Source organism: Pyrgilauda ruficollis, unplaced genomic scaffold (assembly GCF_017590135.1).
Source record: "Pyrgilauda ruficollis isolate IOZ18807 unplaced genomic scaffold, ASM1759013v1 scaffold2, whole genome shotgun sequence".
Classification (NCBI taxonomy): Eukaryota; Metazoa; Chordata; class Aves; order Passeriformes; family Passeridae; genus Pyrgilauda; species Pyrgilauda ruficollis.
Genome location: NW_024519206.1, coordinates 27,851,516 through 27,873,265, shown reverse-complemented (window position 1 = coordinate 27,873,265; position 21,750 = coordinate 27,851,516). Strand labels below are relative to the sequence as shown.

At 39.5% G+C, this 21,750-nt stretch overlaps 2 protein-coding genes across 5 annotated transcripts in view; one reads left to right on the top strand and one right to left on the bottom strand.

Annotated features, from left to right (window-relative positions):
- The window catches only part of FBXL2 (F-box and leucine rich repeat protein 2), a 50,851-nt gene extending 44,574 nt beyond the window's left edge, over positions 1 to 6,277 (top strand). For both annotated transcript variants that reach the window (XM_041466678.1, XM_041466679.1), the window contains 2 exons: positions 3,193 to 3,405; positions 4,375 to 6,277. In XM_041466678.1, the coding sequence (XP_041322612.1) occupies positions 3,193 to 3,405; positions 4,375 to 4,482 (321 nt within the window). In that variant the 3' untranslated portion in view covers positions 4,483 to 6,277. The remainder of the gene's footprint in view (positions 1 to 3,192; positions 3,406 to 4,374) is intronic.
- Positions 6,278 to 6,497: 220 nt separating this feature from the next.
- Positions 6,498 to 21,750, bottom strand: part of UBP1 (upstream binding protein 1) — a 35,348-nt gene continuing 20,095 nt past the window's right edge. Inside the window, exons 8-16 of one of the 3 annotated variants that reach the window (XM_041466349.1) lie at positions 21,288 to 21,395; positions 14,751 to 14,854; positions 14,098 to 14,152; positions 13,826 to 13,919; positions 12,440 to 12,530; positions 11,681 to 11,787; positions 10,192 to 10,334; positions 9,100 to 9,151; positions 6,498 to 8,373 (exon numbers count right to left, since the gene is read on the bottom strand). In XM_041466349.1, coding sequence (XP_041322283.1) covers positions 8,336 to 8,373; positions 9,100 to 9,151; positions 10,192 to 10,334; positions 11,681 to 11,787; positions 12,440 to 12,530; positions 13,826 to 13,919; positions 14,098 to 14,152; positions 14,751 to 14,854; positions 21,288 to 21,395 — 792 coding nt within the window. In that variant the 3' untranslated portion in view covers positions 6,498 to 8,335. The remainder of the gene's footprint in view (positions 8,374 to 9,099; positions 9,152 to 10,191; positions 10,335 to 11,680; positions 11,788 to 12,439; positions 12,531 to 13,825; positions 13,920 to 14,097; positions 14,153 to 14,750; positions 14,855 to 21,287; positions 21,396 to 21,750) is intronic. The other 2 variants (XM_041466351.1, XM_041466352.1) reach the window with 2 other exon arrangements.

Genomic DNA, 21,750 nt, shown 5'->3' with positions numbered 1-21,750 from the left:
TCAAAGAACTGTTTTCTAGGGAGTGGTAGCTTAGATCTTTCAGATCATCAAACCTAATTCGAGGTAATATAAATTTGTTTGTTCTTCAATCAAGGTACTTTAAAATTTCTGGATTGTTCTTACAGTGGGAGTTCCTGTATTTCAGGCCAGTTGTCCTTTTAGTGTAGATTTGTTATAACTACTTAAATCTACGTGAGAGAACAAGTATCTTTATAATCTGTTCTTAGATGGGATTAAAGGAAGGTGTTCTGCTTCCTTAATTAAGTTGTGTTATGATTAGTGTTACTTAGTGTTACTAAGGTAGCAACATGAGGGAAGATGGCTTTTAAAAGGAGCTTGTTCACTATTTAATGTTGTTGGTGTTTTTTATTTTTCCTTATTAACTATCCAGCTTCATTTCTGAACCATCATTCTTGATGTTAAACCAAATGAGTTGTCAGGAACTGTGGTGCCATTTATATGGGACACATTTTTATATTGTAATCCCAGTTGCAGCCAGTTCTTGCAAGACATCTTTTGTACCAGTTCTGTCAGTGCTTCAACAGAGATACCATAAAACCTCATAAATCCCAAGCATTTTTTTCTGAGCCTGCTCCTCTTTGCTGGCTTTTGTGTGTTTGCCTACAGACAGGGAAGTGTGGCATTGGTAAAACATCACAGCTTTTCTAAGGGAACCAGAAAAGCTGATTTCTTTGGTATATATATACATATATCTGTATATATAAACTGTGGATAGGAAGGATACATACTCAGAGATTGTCTGTGAACAGCAGTGGCTGAGAATTACGGGAAGAGACAAGACAAGGCAGGCAAGTGCCAAATACAGTGCATGAGCTAATCTTGGTGCTTCCAATGTCCTGTAAACTCCTTTGCAGCTGTGCTTTAGTGTATTTCTAGTTAGAACAAACATTTTGGAGTTGCAGAGACCAGCTCTGGATTTGCTTTTGTCATGTTTGGAGACTCAGTAGATGGTGGAAATAGGTAAATCTTCTTCAGTATTAGAGTGCTTTATTGCCTCATGCACTTAAGAAATAATTTCTGGTTAAAGTATTTAATTGTACATTTAAATTTGTAGAGATACTTTAAAATACTCATGATAGTCCAGAAGATGAGAAGACAATTGAATTTTTCACAGCATGTGAAATTCTCATAGTGTGTCATGCCATACTTGGAATTTATGCACAGCATTTAGTATGTATTAACAACAACAACAAAGAATTTGACCATATCTCTTTGTTCTTAAGATTTCAAGCAATTGTATGTGTAAAATTCCACATTATTAATGCTTTTTAGCAGGCTTGGAAAGTCAGAAAAATCCTGTGGTTTAATATGAAGTGTATATAATTTGGCATTTTTGTTCTACAGAGTTCTACAAACTCAGCTGTACATTCTGTATTGTCCTTGCAGTACCAAATACCGTGTCCCAGGAAAGCTGATTTTATAAGCTGCTTACTTCCTGGGATGGAACACTCCTAATTAGCCAACAGTTTCACACAACCTCCTGTCCTTCCTTGGAACAGCAGGTCTGTTATGAACGTTGGTTAACCCTGCAGCTGCTGACTGTCCCCAGGCTCTGAGCCAAACCAAGCGCTCAGAGCACGAACACAGAGAAAGGAGATAAAAGAGAGAGCTGATGTGTTTGAAGACTTAAGAGACTGCCTGAATGGGTGTCAGGAGTTAAAACGCTGTTGGGTAGGGGCAAGAGCTTCATTTCTGCTGTCTTTTGGAGATGGTTTGCCCTCGTGGTGTTGCTTGGAATCCCTGCTGAGTGCTCACACTTGGCATGTAAAATTGTACAAGCTGGAGCTGAAGGGAAGCTGCTGAGGTGGCTCCCATCAGACTCCAGGGGAGATGCAGACCTGTCTCCCAGCCTTTCTTGGGTTCCCTGTTCGTTCTGTAGAGCAAAAGCAAAAAAAGTTGAGGGCAAATTGTTTCACAGAGCAGGATGGACCCCGTGTGTCTGGTAGCAGGAAGGAAATGCTCATGACTGTAGCTGAGGTGAAGAAAATTGGAAATCCCCAGGTTGCCCTGTCAGGCTGGAATGAAAAGATGTGTTGTACCCAGAGAGGGGAAAAGTTACATGTTAGAGCTGGGGGATTGGCAGGAGGTCCTTTTTAAGCATTGCTATTTGCTTGCTCTGAGTTTAAAAGTGCTTTTGGACTGCTGCAAGTGTTTCTTCATCAGTTGCTGTCTGAATAAAACTACTTGGGGCAAGGAAATGCTACTTCAGAACTAGGCACTGTTAGACTTAGATACAAGTACAGGCAAAACACAGGGCTGAGCATAAAGCAAGGCACTAGCTCAGAGCCCAGGGCAAGAGGAGAAGAGTTCACAGATCCTGCACATTTCACTGAGGAAGACTTGAGAGCATTCATTTCAGTGGCGACAAAGAGTGGTTTTTTAAGCCGCCTCTGAGGAATGTCTGTTTCCTGTTGTTGTCATCATCCGTGCTTCTCCGAAAGTCATGAATTCCCTAAAGAAATGAGGAGAGTGCTTTATGTGGTGCCACTGCCCGAGATGCAACATCATTTTCCGTGTTCTTCAAATTCAAGGGAGTAAAAAAATATGCTGAAGAGGAGCAGATTTTTTTGGTTTATTGTGCTGACTGTTGCAGAAAAGACTGCTCCTGCAGCTGTACAAGATGTTTATTGCTCCTTGTCTGTACAGCCTGAGGTGCCAAATGTTCATGGCTTGCTTTTCTTTGAAATCATTATTTGGCAAGTCAGTTTATTGTGATTGTTCTCCATCTGTGTGGACGTGCACAGGCTTGGTCCTGGTGTATGTATGAGAACATACATGTTGCAGCTGTGCAACAGTAGCCCCTGAGTAGATACTCATCTATTCCCCCATGTTCTCAATCATCCTTTAAAGCTGTTTCTGGCACAGTGCTGTTTGCACTGTGTGGGACAATTGGAAAAGAATTCCCACATTCACAGAGAGCAAAGGGGCCTGAGGAGTTTTGCCAGTGATGTGTTTTGGGACTCAGCTTGTTTTGAAGCAAAGTTAAAATCAAGTACAGCCATTTTGTTAAGTAAAGCAGTTTCTTTTTTTACTCTTATGGGTTTCAGCTGTGCATTATTTGTAGCTATTTAACCACTGGAGCGAAGGAGGTTGAAGAGGACTTCTGATGTCCAGAGGCTCGAGTAACTTATGGCTGAGGGATGTTGTTAATTGTTTGCCTTTCTCTTTTAGAGCTTATCGCACTGTGAACTGATCACGGATGATGGGATTCTTCATCTGAGCAACAGCACGTGTGGGCACGAGAGGCTGCAGGTGCTGGAGCTCGATAACTGTCTCCTCATCACGGATGTGACTCTGGAACACCTGGAGAACTGCCACAACCTGGAGAGAATTGAGCTGTACGACTGTCAGCAAGTCACACGAGCTGGAATCAAACGGATCAGAGTATGTGTTTCCTGGCTTGTTCCCATGGAAAAGCCAGAGCTGTTGGTACTGCTTGTAGATTGTAGAGATTGTAGGAGTCCTGCAGGTGTCCCAGGCATGGAAGGCTGGATAAACCATCTGACTGTCCTTCTGTTAGGTCCCCATGTGTGTAACTTCCCTCTATAAACATCAGTAATTGTCAGTTCTAACTCGTGACATTTTGCTGTTGGAATGATGAGCTCGATCTTCTGCCTTCTGTATTTTTTCAAGTAGAGTTCCTTTGTCTTTAGGATGGTGTAGTGGCATGCTAAATCCTGAATATATGTTAATACACAGAGCCAATAGTAAAACATCTGCATGGGTATTTCAGCTGATGGGCTGTAGGGCCCTCAGGCGCTGGAATCCAGGCCCAAACCTTTTCCCTGAGTATCTCGCCCATTATATCAGGGGCCACCTGCATTGTGGAGGCAGCGTTTTAGCCTTGAAGTTAAACTTGTCTGCAGCTTTGTATCCCAAATTTGCATCCAAACACTTTTGCAACTGGAAAGATCATCCCTGATAGAGACTCAAATTCAAGGTGGAAGCACAACTTTATGTCATTCTCCTTTCCAGGATGAGAACAGCAGCAGAAATATGGGAGACAAGGTTCAGAGAAGCTGTCCCTCAGTAGCCAGGGTCCACCCCTCTCGCCCCTGCAGTGAAGCACGTGGCTCTCCTGATGCAGAGCTGTCTGGGCTCATCAGTGTTTTGTTGGGGAACCAGAGGGAGCCCTGTGCAAGCTGAGTGCCCAGACACTGGTGTGCCTTACTGGATGGGTCAAGAGGAATTACATGTGAGGAGAAGACAGCTTCGCTTGTATCCACTGTGTAGATGCTTTCTTCATAGCTAGCTTTAATAAGATAGCACTTGCTGGCACAACAGTTGAGGTGTGCTGCTTCTCTTTTCAGTTCTGTTTTCTCTCCCATTATAATGCAGCCTTTTCACCCACAGGCTCACCTACCTCATGTGAAAGTTCATGCTTACTTTGCTCCAGTAACTCCCCCTCCGTCGGTCGGAGGGAGCGGACAGCGCCTCTGCAGATGCTGTATTATCCTCTGACAGTGAGGGCAGCCACACAGAAAATGTTGTTGAAGAATGGGACAGCAAGTCAGCGGAAGGAGTCGGTTTCCTGACAAGTCCTAATGGTGGTGTTCGGTCATCCAGTTTTGTGACAAGAAAAGCTTTTTTTTTTCCAGGTAAAAATCTTAACGTAATGTGCAGCTGTGGATTAAGTTGGTGATGCTTTGGTTTGTATTAGTAACTCCTTCCTTCTGTTGGCATGAGAACTGCGGTACCGTGTCAGACGTGTGGGCATTGCAGCGTAGCAGCTACTTGGTGGAAGTTCAGAAAACTTGGAAGTTGATTTGCATTTGTCAGCACTACTCGGTGTGAGGTTCCGCTGTAACGTGGGGCTCGAGGCTGCCACGGCAAGGAACTGAGCCTGCTGTTCTGTAATAACACCACAGATCAAGTATCAGGTTTTAAAGACAATTCAGCTTTAGCAGATGTTGACCAAAAAATGCAAAGCAATCATAAGCTCTTACAGTAAAACAGCAGCTTGTTCTTTTTCATGATTCAGCTTCATATTTATGTAACAGGACATAATAGGTCAAAAGGTAAGGTAGTACCTCCAGATACCCATAGAATTAGAAATACTTCCCAAGTTTTTGGACTTGGTTCAGTTGAACTCTGCTGGTACAAAGCTTGCCCGTCGCCGACGCCCGTTCTGCCCGATGCCATCGGCCTTGAGTGGGGGTGAGAAATCCACTGTGGCAGAGCCTGTGCACTCTACTGAAGCTGCTGCCACGGCCATCCATGGTGCTTGCGCTGACGCCATCCCTGCGTCCCCTGGCACCGCCGCAGGGTAGAAGGAAAGGATGCAGCGCTTGCAGGAGGAAGGGGAGTAGCACATGTGCTTTTCTACAGATGAATGGAAAACAGGTGCAGCTACAGAAGACAGGATGGAGCAAGGAATTCAGTTTTGCCCACCCATTTTAGGGACAAGCATATGGGCTCATCAGTCTGTAGGCAGGAGTTGAATCATACCAGACCTGTGGTTTTCAAAGGCAGAAAGCCAAACTCTTCACATTTGGTTAAGAAGCTGTCAGCTTCTGAATAATAATAATAATAATGATAAAAATCTATGTATTAACTCTTAAGGCCATGCTTACATCCTTAGTTTTTCAGTGCTAGACAATTAGATAAACTTTTTACATTAAGCAATTTAATTATCTGAGAGAAACTACTTGACAATTCAGAAAGCTTTTTTTGTGTAAGTTTGACTGTGTGTGTGTGTGTTTTAAGAGTTCAGGGCCTGTGTTTACTGAAAATTAAAAAGCAGTTGGAAAAGCTACTACTGGACAGTACTGCCATTTCCCCCCTGCAAATTTTAAACAAATTTTAAGAAGGAGTGAGTGTGAACATGAACTTCTGTGGCCAGCAGTGGCTGGGTTGTGTGGACTCACAGAGGATGGGGACAGTAAATTAAGACCTCAGCTTTGGGGTTAAATTACACCTTAGATTACAGTACATAGATTTCTTTACTAGTACCAAGTAAGCCAGTCTGGGCTTCTTTTGCACAGTAGTGGAGTGCCTGTTACAATCATACTTAAGAGTTCCATTCAGACACTGCTGGTCTAATGAGAGTTTTAACTAGATTTTATTCTCAGCTGTACCAGGGCAGCCATTGGTACCAATGTCAATATGTGTTGCCTTTTGTTGGCTCATTTTTTTTTAATAAGACCATAATGAACCTTGTAAGTCTATTGCATTGAAGATGTACAAAAACAAATGGAACCTACTCGGATATAGGACACTTAAATAAACAATCAGCTGATGTCAAACTTGAATTTGTTGGAATTATTTCAAATCTAAGCAAGATTTCTACTAGAAGCAGAAGATCCATGTGAATGCACTGTGTGCAGGATATACTGCAGGGCTGGTTTACTTCCCTTCCTTACCTTGACCTACGATTCTTGCTAGGGCAGGTCTGGCAATTAATCTAAATCTTAACAATGGACTGTCTCTAATGTGGGTGTGGGGAAAAAAAAGAAGTAAACAAAAAGAAAAGCACATTTACAAAATTATTGAAAAACATTTATTATACTTAAATTGAAATGTGTACATCTTATTAAAAAACAAAAGCCATTTGCTGGTGCCATAATTTACTTCCAATTTCAAGTGAGCTGGACAAACTACTGTACAACTTTCAATATTCTTTAAAATTAGATATTTGGATACTTTCCAATCAAGGATTTTTCCACTTTTATAAAACATTTGGATTTGAATTATGGTGTGAGCTAAAAAGACACAATTGTCAGTTCAGGAAAATACTAGGACCAAACAATACCCAAAGATGAACAACTTATAGGCAGAAATGTTTAAGTACATAAAATTTTACTTTCAGTGCAGAAAAAAAAAACCCAACCAAAAATAAGAAAAAAATTCTAGGTTTGATGAATTTAAATTTTCAAAATGCTACAGCTTTCAGAAGCTCTTCTGCTAAGCACTTGAGCCAGCTATGGAAGGGGAAATGAAAAAGTCAAACTTGCTTTTTTACATGCTGTAGTATTAGTTTACATGGAACACTGCAGCAAAAAAAGCAAACTATTCCCAAGCTTTTAAGCCAGAGATCAAGTTGGAACTTTCCAAAGGCACAGAATAACAGCTCTGTTGCTTAATACCTCTGGAAATACTCCCCTCTAAGTACCTGACCAATTGAAACTTAATGTTAGCCTAGGAAATGCTGTGCCATGACTTTACAAGACACATCCAAAATGCCAAGAAAGCACATTGCCTGTTTCAGAGAAAAGTAACTATTTGGTCATATGGAAGAGGCACTGTAACAGGTGTACAGCATGGATGGATGGAGGGTGCAGGAAGGTCAACTGAAAAGGTAAGAAGAGAATCGTCCAGAATAGGAGCTCCAGCAGGGCATTCACCTGCTGGGAAGGAAACTTACAGGGTGTGTATTTAGTGTTTCTCAAGCAATTTATTTGATGCTGCTGAAAGCTATGACAGCCCTGTGGTGCCAGTGGGTCATCTTCCCTCATCTGCATAATTCCACTGAAAACCCCACTTCTCACTGCCAGTATTTTTAAACCCACAATTTTACAAGCAAAGAGTTAAACTGCAGCAGTGCTCTGCAGAAAACCTAGGAAACTAAACATAAAGGATGCATAGGCAATTCTTTTCCATTAAATTCATTAAAGCAAAACACAATTACTTGGTACCCCATAGGATTTATATTAATCCCTCCAATAAGGTACTACTGATAATGCAGTTTGCTGCATGCATATATTGCATCTGTCTAGGGCTTCTTAAAAGCCCTGTTCTGGCATTTACACTTCTTACATACACTCTTATACACAATTTACACGGGAAGCTGTTTTGACAGCTTTACTCTCAAAGACCTGACAACCTGATCACTATCACCTTAACTACTCATCTCCACACAGATTAGCATGTGCTCTGCTAACATCAAAAAATAAAACCAGCGTAAGGTACAAGCACGTAATAGACAAACTGGCACAGAAAGGTAAATGCCCCAAAATAAGTTTACATTCATCTCCAACTGGATACAGGTAATAGAAAAGCAGTGCTGCTTCGCTTCTATAAACTGTATCTACTGGCCATAGTTTGCCTTATTTCAGTGAAGGGCAAGCACCTTTGCTTACATTGTCTTCCATGCCTGTACAGAAGCTGTCATGGCATTATACCTCTCATGAGGACACTTAGCTATGGCAGTGATAAGAAAGTTCACCTATCAAACAGCTCATTAGAAAGGTCATTTTGTGTTTTCAATATGAAACATCTTATACAGTGAAGTTAGATCCTAAGGTTTTGGATGATCTTCAGTCTTTAGGCAGGACTTCATTCTGCGTTGGAGTATCAGTCTAGCAAGTCTGTGATGTCACTTCAGAATTATATGGAAGCCTTCTCCATTTTCAGCTGAAAAAACCCAAAGGAAATGTCTGTTTGTCTTTCCTGAACAGAATCACAGAAATACAAGCCAATGCACTAAAACACCCTCGTATGGACTTGGTTTTGAAAATAAACTAATCTACAACAAAAACTTAGAGGTTTCCTACTTGTGCTAAACAAAAATGTTATGATTAATGATTTGTAACTGGATCTTCAAAGAGGGACAGTTCTGTAGGTAAAGTTTGAACAGAGTCAGACTTGTCCACTGATAGAGCCATTTGCTGGCACCTTGTACCAGAAATAAATTGGAGTTCTATGGAAGAGTGGGATTGAACAACAGCCTATTGAATGTAGATGACTGTTGACTAGCAGAGAAATAACAGAATGTTATGCTCAGTTCTGCTGACTCTCGGGACTCAGTTAAGATTCAGTTTCTGAACTTCAGAGGTACTACTGCCAGGATTTTTGATTTTTTTTAACCTATTTTGAAACTTCACCATTCTCAACAATTATTAGCAGCATCCCTATCCAGTGATGGCTGACTGAATTTTACGTAAGATTTGTTACCAAATCCTGCACTGGTTCTGAACTGAAAGCTCAGAGAAGAGCCTGAAATGCTACACAGAGGCTGAAATCTGGCTAGGAGAGGAATAATTCTGAGTATCTTCTGCCACTGCGTATGCAAAACATGTAATTTTTAAAGAAGGCTGGAATAAATGATTAAGTTTTAGACTGTCAGAAAAGACAACATACCTTTTATTGTGGTGAATAAGAAACAACTCTCATCTTGAAAGTTTTGAACCATCTAAAAAAAAAAAAAAGTTTTAAAGCCATCCGAGTATGACCAAAACACAAAACAAAAACAACTCTCAAAAACCCCGATATTAAACACAGCCTTTTGTGAGCAATCATGTCTTTTTGGTTTTGTTCAGCAAGTGACAGGCATATACCAAATTAAAATCCATTATTATTAAAATACTGCTCTTTACTCTTGTGACAACCAGCTGGAAGCCTATTACTGCTGGCCATGGTTTTGGAACTTTGTGGAGCAGACACTTGAACAAGCAGAGTTCAACAGTGTTTAAATGCTCTCTGCCTTTGGGTGTGCTCAAAATAAATATGTACTAAATAACTGCTGCAGCTTCTCAGAACTATATAAACCAGCTGCCTCTGCCTTCTTGTAGTTTCAGTTTAGTCAGGCAGAGGAAAAGTCACATTTAAAGAATCCTTCTGTTCATTTTATTGTAAAGGAAAAAATACTCTAAATGCCAGCAAACACTAGGATTGCATTATCAAACAGAAAAACCAGTAATAAATGAGTGTTGTATTCCATTTTATTTAAATGGTATGCTCTGTCTCACCCCTCCGAAATGTATGGTATATTCTAAGCCTGTGGTCCTGCCCTGAACCATCCTGTACCTGTCATCCCATTGGCCCAATGTGATTCCGCGCCCACTTCAATTCCCCTCTTAAGCTGTGCTATGACATCAGTCATAGCTAAGTCGGCTCTTAGCCCTTCCGCTCTCTCAGCCTCTTCCCCCCTCTTGCCCCTTCCCTCCCCTAGGCTCCCTCCCCCTTCCCCCCTTCCCCCAGTAACCATGCTGTTCCCGGGGTTGGGATCCCAAATAAACCTTCATCTGATCAGAACCCTCAGAAGCCGTGTGGAGTCTCCTTGCCTGCCTGCTGCTGCCAGCCAGCTCACAGCCTAGGGGGCCCTCCGGGGACATCCCCGGGGTGCCCCCACCCCAAAACGCACCGCATCAAATGAGCAAGCATAAGAAAACCCTCCACTCCCAGTCATAAATGAAACGCCAAAAACAAAACAAAACAAAAAATTTCAATTACCTGATCACTAACAAGAATGTGGATGCCTGTGGGACCCTGTCTGTAAACTTGGTTGATCTGATGCAAAGGAATATTAAATGCCAAAGCAAGCTTGCGTGTGACTTCTGAGGCTGCCATCTCCTCTAAGTAGATTGCATGATAAACTACAAGAAAAAAAATCATTCACATAAGCATGGTACTAATGGATAACAATAGCTATATGAAAAATATTTGAATTTGTTTATTTCTTTACTTTATACTTTCAAAAATTTTAAAACCTAAAACTTGAAGATTACTCTCTGCCTCTTCTCATTAAAAGCATGAACTGCCCTAACTTTTCTTTCAGGGAAAAGTCATAAACACAACCCTAATGGGGGAGGCTTCTATTTGCTCTGAGACTGAAGGCATCTTCCACATTTTTTCCTGTATCCTGCACAAAAAGGCACAATCATGTCAAACAGTCTTAAAAATGGATCTTTAGAGTCACCTAAAGATGGTTTTCACAGCCATTTTGGGCAGTGTCAAAAGAATCAGGTAATACCTACATCCCACTTACGTGCCTATGCTGCTGCTTTAAATACAGATGTAGATTTTGGGTTTTTGGTAAATAAAGCCTTTTGCAACTGTCTGAATTAACTTTCTACAGATGACCTCAGAGCTGAATGGAATATAGCAAAGAGAACAGTAAGACAAAGCAGCTGTTTAGTTTGAAGCTGTATTTACAGTTCGATATCAGTGCAAGAAACCCTTGGCTGCTCTAAGTTTGCACGTTCTTCTGGCTGAAGATATCGTGAGAGAAAACATGTGCTTGACAAGCAGCAGTATTTTATTTACAAATCCTCCTCCACCTCAATTCTTGCAAGGAAAATCCACAAGCACTATTGAAATAGCCTGTGCAGATTTTTGCTGGGGAGAGTTCTCTCAAAGCCAAGAGCAGGTAAAGAATAATTTTAAATAGCTTCATTCTCTTAATTGTAAGAGTGACATGGATTTACGAATAAACAGTTACATTTCCATCTGTGTTGAATCAACAGTTGTCAGGGAAATAATACTAAAATCAAGAGCGCATTCACTACTTGGCTGTTTTTCCTTGTCCAGGCTGTACAGTTTTAGTTCAGTTGCACAGAAAATGACAGCAAAATCTAACAGAAAATGGGAAAGAATTGTTTTATTTGCATGAAGCTTTCACACGCACCTATATTTATATGGCTGATGCCTTGTCTGTAACAACATGCACAGCTGATTCCAGAGCGCCTTCATTCATGACCATGTAATTAAGAGTCAGTTTTATCAACGGACTGAAAACGCTCAATGGTTTAACCTTGAGAGGTTTCAGGTTCCGTTTGCTCTGTGCTGCTAAAGCAGCAATTCTGCTGTGATACAACTTCCCAGGGATGTTTTGTACACCAGGAGCAGCGACTCAGCCCCTTCCCCGTTGTTTTCCCTTGCCCACCTATCCAGTTTCACTGCCGTGACCCCAGCCGTGCCCGGCGAGCCCCGCCTGCCCTACCGTATATTGCACCGTTGCTGTCTCCGCTGCCCGCGTCCTGCCGTTCCAGTTGGATGCTCCGTAAGGGCTCCTGGCACACGTAGATTGTTAAACGGGGCCTCACGGACCTGCAAGGCAAGGAAATCATGCGTCACACAAAAGCAGCGTGCCCTGCAAATACAGAGGCTGATATGCCACAACTGCAGGTTTGTTATGATAACAGCACACTTGATATGGCTTTTATCACCAAGCCCAAAAAAATTAAATTAATCTCTACTTAAGTAAGTGGTCTCAGATGCTGCTGAATTTAAACAAAATTTCACCCCATTCAGAGCTCCTATGGATACTGCTTGTTGGACTCCTGTAAGAGGACTCCTGAGTAACAACAGCAATTCTTCCAGGAGGGCCTATAGTACCAAACACCCATTTCAGACAGAATTAGACATATCCTGGGACACTGCCTGTGTTAGCGCTCAACACCTGTAACCTCAAAAGGCCTCAGCGGTTGTTCTTAGCTCCCCAAATGACCAGTTTTCAGCCTTGGCAATAAATTCATCCATGTCCAAGAGACTGGCAGGGCCCAACTGCATTGGTGCAGCCTTACAGCCCACCCGGGCATACCCTGGAGGTGTGCACAGGAGGAGAGTTTTAAACACATTGCTGCCAACTCCTGAGGCACATCACACAGGCACCAAGGCCCATCCTGACACTAACTTCCCAAATCTCCCAGTTCCAGAATGCCCCATCTAAACCCACTCAGCCTCACAGTCAGCACATCACCTGGATTTCAGTGCATTATACAGCCGAATTCCATCGGCTGGACCACAGATTTGTACCAGATCTTCTCTTGTCAGCTTTAATAAATCAGCACCTGGACAAACACATGAGGATTTAATGAAGACTACTGCAGCACATAAATTCTTTCTAAAATAAATAGTATGTTCATTTAAACCAAGAGTGCCAAACTTCACCATGACAAAAACAGAATTTGGGACACAGGAATATTTAAACTTCAGACCAGGCTCTAGGGAGTGCCAAATAAATCAAACCTGTTTTCCAAAGGTGGTGAGTTACAGTTTATGCTGTTTACAGCTTTGAAACAATACGAGTCTGCAAGGCACAGAATTTCTGTGGAGAGAGAGGACTGTTCTAGAGAAACACTGATTTTTGCTGGCACCCCAGGGTAGTGTATTTTGTACATAATCAAAATACAGAGCAAAAATATTCCATGTTTTGTCACGCAGTGAATTACCCCAGACATTCAACTACCCATCCATCACTTCCTCAGTGCACTTAAGTTACAACAATGCACTCGAGTATAGAAGGTGCTGCTGAAGCAAAAAATGGGAGGACAGATTTTTTGAGAAGCAGCATGAGTATCAGAGAAGAAAACAACACTCTGAAATATCAGTCACTGTAATAGATTAGTGGGAAAACAGGGAAAAAAGTAGTCTTTATGCATGAAAATACTCCACAGACTATCCAGGAATGCACAAATAAAAGCCAGCAAAAATAACTGATCAAAGCCCTTAAATACTATAGTAAAAAAAAACCCAGACCTGAGGTAGCATAATAAAATTCAGATATGATACACCTCTTGCTTAAAAAAAAAAAAAAAAAAAAAAAGCCAGGCAGCTAGTATTTGACTTTTAAAAAGATGATAATGAAAAAGAAAAGTTTTCCAAGAGTCTTTGTTAGAAATTTGGTACTACACTTTATGGAAAAAGCTCAGCAACACTCATACAAGAAGCACAGGTCAAAAACTAACCAGCAGCAGAAGAATAAACCTTCCCAGAGAAAAAGCCTGGTACAAAGAAATTCTGACAGAAGCATGAGCTAAGCCAAGAGGCAGAGCTGGCATCATTCACAACACCATCCCCATCAAGTGTCACCAAAGAAAAATGAATTTACATATAGTGAGTACTGTGTCATACCACCCTTTGCACAACTCCAAGGAATACTGAGGAAGCAAAACACAGCCCCACACAGTTCATCTACTGCCATGTCTTGTCTTCAGACATACAGTGGGAACTGCACTGCTCTTTAACCAGCAAACTAGTAAATAAATATGCATAAATATGTACACCATAATGTTCTTAGAGAACTCTTTTCCCACAAAAAACCTGCTCAGTAACACAAAGAAAGAAAAAAGTAAACTACAGATACCTGAGAAATTTGAAAAAAGCCTTGTGTAAGCAGAGAACCTATTCTTGAGCAACCATTGCTGAGTTTCCTGGATTGTGGCTGAAGGATGAAGCTGCTGTAAGAAACAAGATTGGATACAATAATTTGGATACTAAAAAACCCAAACAAAACCCAAGCAATTAAAAAAGATCTCCCTCAGTTCAACACTTTCTTATAACATCAAGTGTAAATCAAATATTCTGACACAGTTATTCAAATACACTTATGATCAGTACCAGAAAGCAAACACTCACATCTCCTGACCCTTGAGAGGTTCCATCTCCTTGATGATTTGGGGAGGAAGAATTGCTACAGATTAAAAAATAAAACCAAGTATTACTAAAATTCTATAAATCAAAATATTTAACCCTTGTTGAAAATTAATTTGAAATTTCAAAAAACAATAAATATCACAGTTGAAAGAATTAAAAGATTGCAACTTGTTAAACTTAAGAGGAAGACCGTTCCACACCACTGCCAATAACTTTTGGATGAACTGCAGGTTTGGTTACAGTAGTTTAATTAACACCTGAAAACAAAATGCTTTCACCAATGCAATTTTTTGTTGTAAAGTTTTTGAAGATATTTGTTGGGCCTTTTTCTTGCAAATTACTAACTGTGTATGATGGAAATGAAGACTATTCTTACTGAAGAAAGCTAAAAATAGTTTCCATAGACAAGGACTAAATTACAACAGTGAAAAGGTAAAGTATTGGCTATACGACAAAGGACAAGAAATTGTTTAAAAAAATGTATACAAATGTCATACTCTAAAATGAATATATAGGTCAAAAGAATCTCCCAATTCCCCAGTGGAAACAGAACACAGTTGAATTTAGTCAGAACATGTTCTGAATAAGCCTGATTAAAATGCTGCCTTTAATGGGGATACAGAAGAGAAACCTACCTGTCTGGGACACTGTAGGTGTTATGCTGAGCAGAGGTGAAAGTTGGCGCAGGAGTAGGACTGTTGTTCACAAATGTTGTAGGAGTATCCGGCCATGGTGAGCACTGAAGATAAAGAATTAAAATTTAAGTTTCTCTTGACAAAACCTTTTTTACTCTGATTGTACACTTCTCTCATTTAAAGCCAGGGGTTTATCCACAGACTATTCTGATTTACACTTCCAAATAAAGACTCCCTCTATCCCACACATTACATGCAGATATTTCAGGTAAAAATCAGCTCTGTTTTATCTTGTTCTTTTATGAAGACTTCTATTTATACTGTTTTCTCTTTAAAAAAATGTACAGATTATTCAATTTAAACCAAAACAAACCAACCCCCACAGCCACCTGCTGGAAAAAAGAGTCTTTTATCCTGAACAGGATGCAAGGGCTGTTTAAACTGCCCCACAACAAATTGTGTACCATAATATTAAGTTATGAAGCTAGACTGCACCTTGTGGATTAATTTCATGTCTCTGCACTGAGAACAATCAAATACAAACAGAATTTTCAGTGGAAATTTTGTGAATTCAAAATTTTTAATCATTTACTGCAGGACTAAAATTATGCTTACTTACATGGACTGATTTTTCTGAACTGCTTGGTAAACTGGAATTTTTTAAACAAGCTTAAGTCATCACGAGTATATGATAAGCCATCTGTCTAATTTTGTCAGGTTTTTTTGGGTATTTTTTAAAATCATTGTGACAAAGCTTTTTGAAACAAGGCTACCTTTCAGTGCTTCCAACAGTACTAAAAATCTAGTATTTTAAAGAAAAACAAAAACCAAACAAGTTTTGATATGTTCAAAGACATGACTAAAACAAGCAAGCAGCCCATGATCAGGTAAGCTAAGACCATGCCTGTTCAGACAACAAAGATTTCTGATATACTTATCATGTACCAGCTAAATACCATGTAAGAAATTTCCAGATTTATATCACAGCCTTGTAGAACAGGGTGGAGGGGAACAACTATGACTTAATACCAATAGAAACTTGTTTCAACAATTTTGTGTTGAAAAAATCCTTCCTTTATCTGGGGGAAACAGTAAATAAGGGCAATACCAGCTGCCACCTTCTGTAAGAGAGTTAACAACATTTCTGTGCTGGACCCCAGTCTTCACTTCTCAGCATCAGATGGCAAGTTCCCCAGGATGGCACATAGAATTAAAATAAATTTGTCTTGCATGCAAATAGCTTAAAAATGAGGAACTTGCTTTATCTGTCTGAGATTTAGCATTTCTGTTCACCACAGAGTCCATAGTCTGATTACATGGTCAAAGCCACCCTTTGGGCTACAAACAGTGTCCCCAGACAGAGCATGCTCCTCTATAACCTGGTAGGGTGACACAGTCCTCCTCCAAATCTGTACATTCATTCCCACCTGTTGTCTCTCTTCTCAGGCTGATTTAATATTAACCTTAAAGATGTTACATCAGGTAGTTACAAGTAGCCTTCATTCCCTAAATATGTGATCCAAGGCTGTAATTTTAAAATAAAAGCTCAACATAGTAACATTAACTTTGTTCTGAAATAGTTTGAAAGTGCAATTAAAATTCTTTAATTTTGTCACATTCTCCTCCTAAACTTTAATCCAAGATATTTATGTGGACACACAGATGCAAGCTCCACATCCTTGGCAACCATTCCAATACAAGATTCTAGCCACCACATATTTAAATTCAGGGGCAGAGAACGCACGGGTGCCAGAGAACACCTTTTGAGCCATTTTCAAGGTAGGTACTGCAGCCAATCTTTCTGTCCTTCAAACCCAGCTGAAGTTCATCACAACGAAGCTCTGTGTTTAAATCCAGGAAGAAGCACATTTGAAGTATTCAGAAAACATTTAAAGTATTCAGAAAAAAAAAAATCCCAACCCAAAGCAAGTAGCCTTTCTTCTCCCATAAACATGGTTTCCTGCCTTGTCTCCTGTTCCAGCAAAAGCACCACTAACTATCCACTGAGACTCAACAGTCTGGTTAAAAAGAAACAGTAAATAATAAGTGTAATACTACTGCAACACATCTATTGCCTCTGTTCTCCTTGTTTCTGTCTTACAGGTTGGGGAGGGAAAAATGAGCATTTGAGCACTGAGATACTTAATTCTGAAAGGTTCAAGGAACAAGAAAGTCTTCTAGCAATCAACCTGAACTGATTATGCTTTTGGAATCACTCTCATGCACAAATGTCCTGCACTTCACAAACTGGATTAAGCAAATGCCTGGCAGACCAAATCCATTAACGCTACAAAGACTAAGCAAGGATGTGTTTTCTTTTCTAGCATGCAGCACAATGATTCTGGATTGAGGGGGTGAGGGCTACAAGGGGAATGGATCACAGAAAGCAGCCCTGCTTCCCTGAAAAAGCACCTGCTGTTGTCACTGTCAGGGACAGAACACGACTTCATCCTTGTGGACTGATCCATCAGGATATTTCTTACATTCCTAAGCCAAAACTGAGTTAACCAAAGGACATTCAGGAAGTTAATGATACTAATACAGAAGTCCCTGACCAGTAACACAAACCTAGGAGAAAATGCCACCCTGTCACAAGGAAGCATTCAACCCCGCCATCACAGAGCAGAAAGAAGACTGGCTTTGTGTCTTTACCTGTAATAAGCAATTAATATATACTGATGAATTTACCAAGATCATGTTTTTGAGGTCTCAAGACTAAATGCCCTCCATTACTAGCACACTGATACAATACTACTGATACTACTATACTCCAGAAACTATGTCTTATTTCCAAATGGGGATTAATTCAGGGAAAAACTATTTTGGTTTCAGATGTTTAACAGCCTTCTGTAAAGGCCATGAATGAACTTTTACTGAGTTAAAAAGAAATGTAAGAGATCTTTCTAAGTATGACTTATCAATCATTTAGGATTTAAACTCAGAACATTCTTAACTGCAGAGGAATTCCAAAATCTCAAGTTATTCTAAGCCGTGGTTTAATGTAATATCCCTTCCTACCTCCAATATACTGGAATCTGCCCAAATTCATGCCTTACAAGGGAGTAAAGCTGAACCTTAACAAAGAACTCTAGACTATATTCAAAGACCAAATAAACATGAAAACAAAATTCAAAACCAAAATACAGGAAGTCTTAATTTGTTCTCCAATTTAGACTTATACTTGGACACATACCACCCCTTAGAGAATAAAGCATCAATTTTCTTATACATGGTACGGAGCAATCTTTCATGTCTACAATTTAATACTCGAGTTTATTTCAAGGTCTATACCTGGAAGTCTTTTAACTTCCATCTGCTCTGTAATCAACTCTATCTGCAAAAAATGACCATTTGACCAAGTTTGATCAATTTGTATTTTATATATTCAAGCTTGTGACATATAAAACACAGTACTATAAAAATCAACCAAAATACTGCAGACAGAAAGAAGTGCAAAGGCCCAACTACTAAAACACAAATCTTCCTGCTTTTACAAATTCAAAGCAGGAGAAAGAAAACAGTGGGGTTTTTTTTACCCCTTTCTCATTAGATAAGAACTAACTTTTTTGTACAAAGAGAGAGGAAAACAAAGTGCCTCTTTCATAAAGTGGCCCCTGATTGAAGGTCACATGTACGTAAACACCCACTCTGAGGTGCAGAAGGCAAGGTTAAATTTGTAGTCTTTTATACCTACTGAATAAGTTAATGCTCCATAGTGTGAAGAGTGTAATGAGCAGTTCAACTGTGTCCTGTCTGTTTGGACAACACTGAGACAAACACTGCAGAACTGCAGTGAATGCACTGAAGTTTGATACATCCAGTGAATTCAGAGACGTAATGGAAAAGCTTATCTAGATGGCATTCTTATGAAAATAAGTGATAAGGGAAAGATGGGTGATGGTAGTTAGAAAAAAACCCTCTGGTTCTTTGAAAGGACAGAAGAGCAGAACAACCACTCAGAATGGAAGCTCCACTAAATTCCTTACATTATGTTAGAAAGTTATAAGAATTAAATTGGAAAGAAAACAGATTCAATGTTTTCTGAAGGAAGCGCAGTATCTGTCGAAATCCAATTGTGACTGTGCTGGAAATAATCACAAAGGAAGAAAAAAAAAAGCAGCAAAAAATTTGTAATATCTAACAAATAGAACAGAAGAATCTTGGAGGGTTAAAATAAAAAAAAGCCAACATACAAAATGAGATGCAAAAAGCAAATAATGAAAGGTTAGGTTAGATGTAGCAGGAAGATAAGAATTCACACTTTGATTAAAATCAAAGAGAATTATAGACAGGATCAACATTACTGTCAAAATTCAAAAAAGCTAACCGAGTACTATTTCTGGGCAACTAGTAAGCAGCACTGACTAAGTCAGCATATATACTATATATGGACATATATACAATGTTTCACATAACATGTGAAACAGTGTCCATCTCATACTTAAACATAGGGAAACAGGTCTTCACTTTTTGTGTCTCAGCACCTCTGTGACAACAGTACCGCACAATTTAGGACACTTGATCTGCATGTCTGAGGAAGTTTGGAAACAGCCAAAGCTTCTGATGGCCACGTTTAGGAAGACAGATTTGCAAGGACAGAACTGCTTTAAGTAGAATCATTTATCATCCCTGTCCATATTTACAGGGCCCACAAAAACAAGCATGTCTGGTGACAAAAGAAAAAGGTCAATGAATTGGCCTTCAAGATACAGATCAGATACTCCTTTTCTACATCAAGCAAACAAGTTTTACATTCACCTTCTAAAACCAGTACTGAGTGCATAGAAATAACCAAGGCTTTTCTATGAATACAGAAAAGATACTATTTCTTGGTATTTTTTATGGGCTTGGTGATTTCTAATAATTTTGCTAATGATAGAAAACATTGTAATGATGGAACTAGCATGTGTTGAAATCTGCAAACAACACAAAATTAACAACGCTGAAAAGATTTCATCCAGTGTGGATAAAATTCAAAATGGTCTCAACAAACTGACCAAATTATCTCAAGGCAGCATTTTATTACAGGCAAATGAGAAACAGGAATAGTGAGCTGCATGATTAAGAGAACTGAAAAGCTGTACATAGCTCCTATTCAAAATAGCCTGTGGGCCATTATCCTTGGTGTACTTTGGGTAAGACATCAGAAGTCCAGTACTGTTCTATCTAAGCTCTTCTTCACAACAATTAAGGAAATGTAGAATTAAGATAATTCATAGAAGCTTAGTATTCCAAGAGATTGTAAAGGAAAGGTTAGACAACTTCTAGCTAGGATTTACCTACAGTTTGTCCTACTCTGGACAACAGATTTTTGTCTTATCTGTTTAAAAATACCTTTCTCTGTTAATCTTCCTATAAGCAACAATCATTCAATGAAATATTTGTAACAGCATGAGAAAAACACAGAAATCCCTCCAAGGACAAGCTTCAGGAGACGCTTTATAAGCAAAAGTGATAAAAGTCTGTTTTCTCCGGCTCTCCCCCAGGGCCAGCTGGAACAAGTTAAAGAATGCACTCCTAAAGAATCATAGAGGTGCACTTCAAAAGAAAAAACAAAAACCAAAAAAACCCAACAGCCAAGAACATTAGAAGGTAAATTCAGACGGCTCAATGCATACAATAGTTTTGGGTGCACAAAACAAAAAATCCAAATATCCTCCAAAGAACCCATCTGACTAATATTGCTTGTTCCTTCCCACCCAGTTACATGGGTTATAAACAACAAGAAGCATATACTGAAGTATTTTATAACTGAAATATAAAACTTTACACATCACTTTCACAGATCATAAATACCAACCAAATCATGCTTAAGCACTATTGGTAAAGAGCTTCAGCACAGTATTGTGTTCAAAGAACAGTCAAATAACGGCCTTCCACAGTCACCTTATCAACTTGCCGAATGAAAGATGCGGAATTGTTCCTCCTTAAGGAACAACATTTAAGAAATCTAAAATGCTAACCGTTGGCAGGATGATTGCACAGGATATGTGTCGGGGGGGCATAGAATATGTCAGATTCCCTCTGAGGTGCACAGATAGGGTAACATAACACAGATCATGAAGATGAGCTGACTCTTCTAAACTGCACTAAACCTGCTTGGAGCACAGTATGTAGATGGCTAAAGAAATAATCAATAACAACTATCTGTAACACAACATGGCTTTTTAAAAATACTGATGTACAGGAAAACTTCTACTGAATGTAAGTACAAATAGGAACAAACCACTAAATTTAACTGTTCTTACTTCCACTAATTACACATGTATAGCAAAGCAAAATGCTACTTCATTTCAAGTCATATAAACTGAAAGCTCTTGACTCAAGTTACACAGTCCCTCTGCAACAGTTTAAGTGTTAGATTTAGGAAGGATTCCTTTGCTGAAAACAAACATGGAGTAATTGAGATACAAAGAAGTGAATTAAGTTAAGACACAGCAATCAAAGTATTTTTACTTTACAAAATGGAAGTTTCTCCTATATCTAACACTGCACAAGGTATCTTGCATAATCAAAAGGTAAGCAGAAGTCCCTTACACTGCCTCGCTTTGCCAGAGAATCACCGTAGTCTGCTGGCAAAGTCCGCTTGCTGGACTTTTTCTGCTCATGTTCAACTGCATCTTCAATTATAGGCTCAAGCCTCATCTGGACAAACACCAAAGATGTGGATCAATTTCTTTTCATTATACAGTGAGGAAAGATCTAAAAGCCTTTAAAAAACTTCTGAAATATTTAGAAAACTGCATAGAACTCACTGATGTTTAAATCAAAAACCTAATGAGGCTCTGGCCTTCAATTCAGTAATCTCTGAAAAACAGACTTTGAAGCTCAAATTTGGCAAATAAACTTTAAGAGTCCCCCCTCATTGTTTTGTTTTTTTTTACTTTTCAGCTGCAAGATTTTGAAATCTGTATCAAGTCTTGCTCAAGGGTTCAGTACAGTCAGTCAAACAGTGTTTAATCTAAAGTGTGTTTTAATACAGCATCTGTTGAGTATCTAA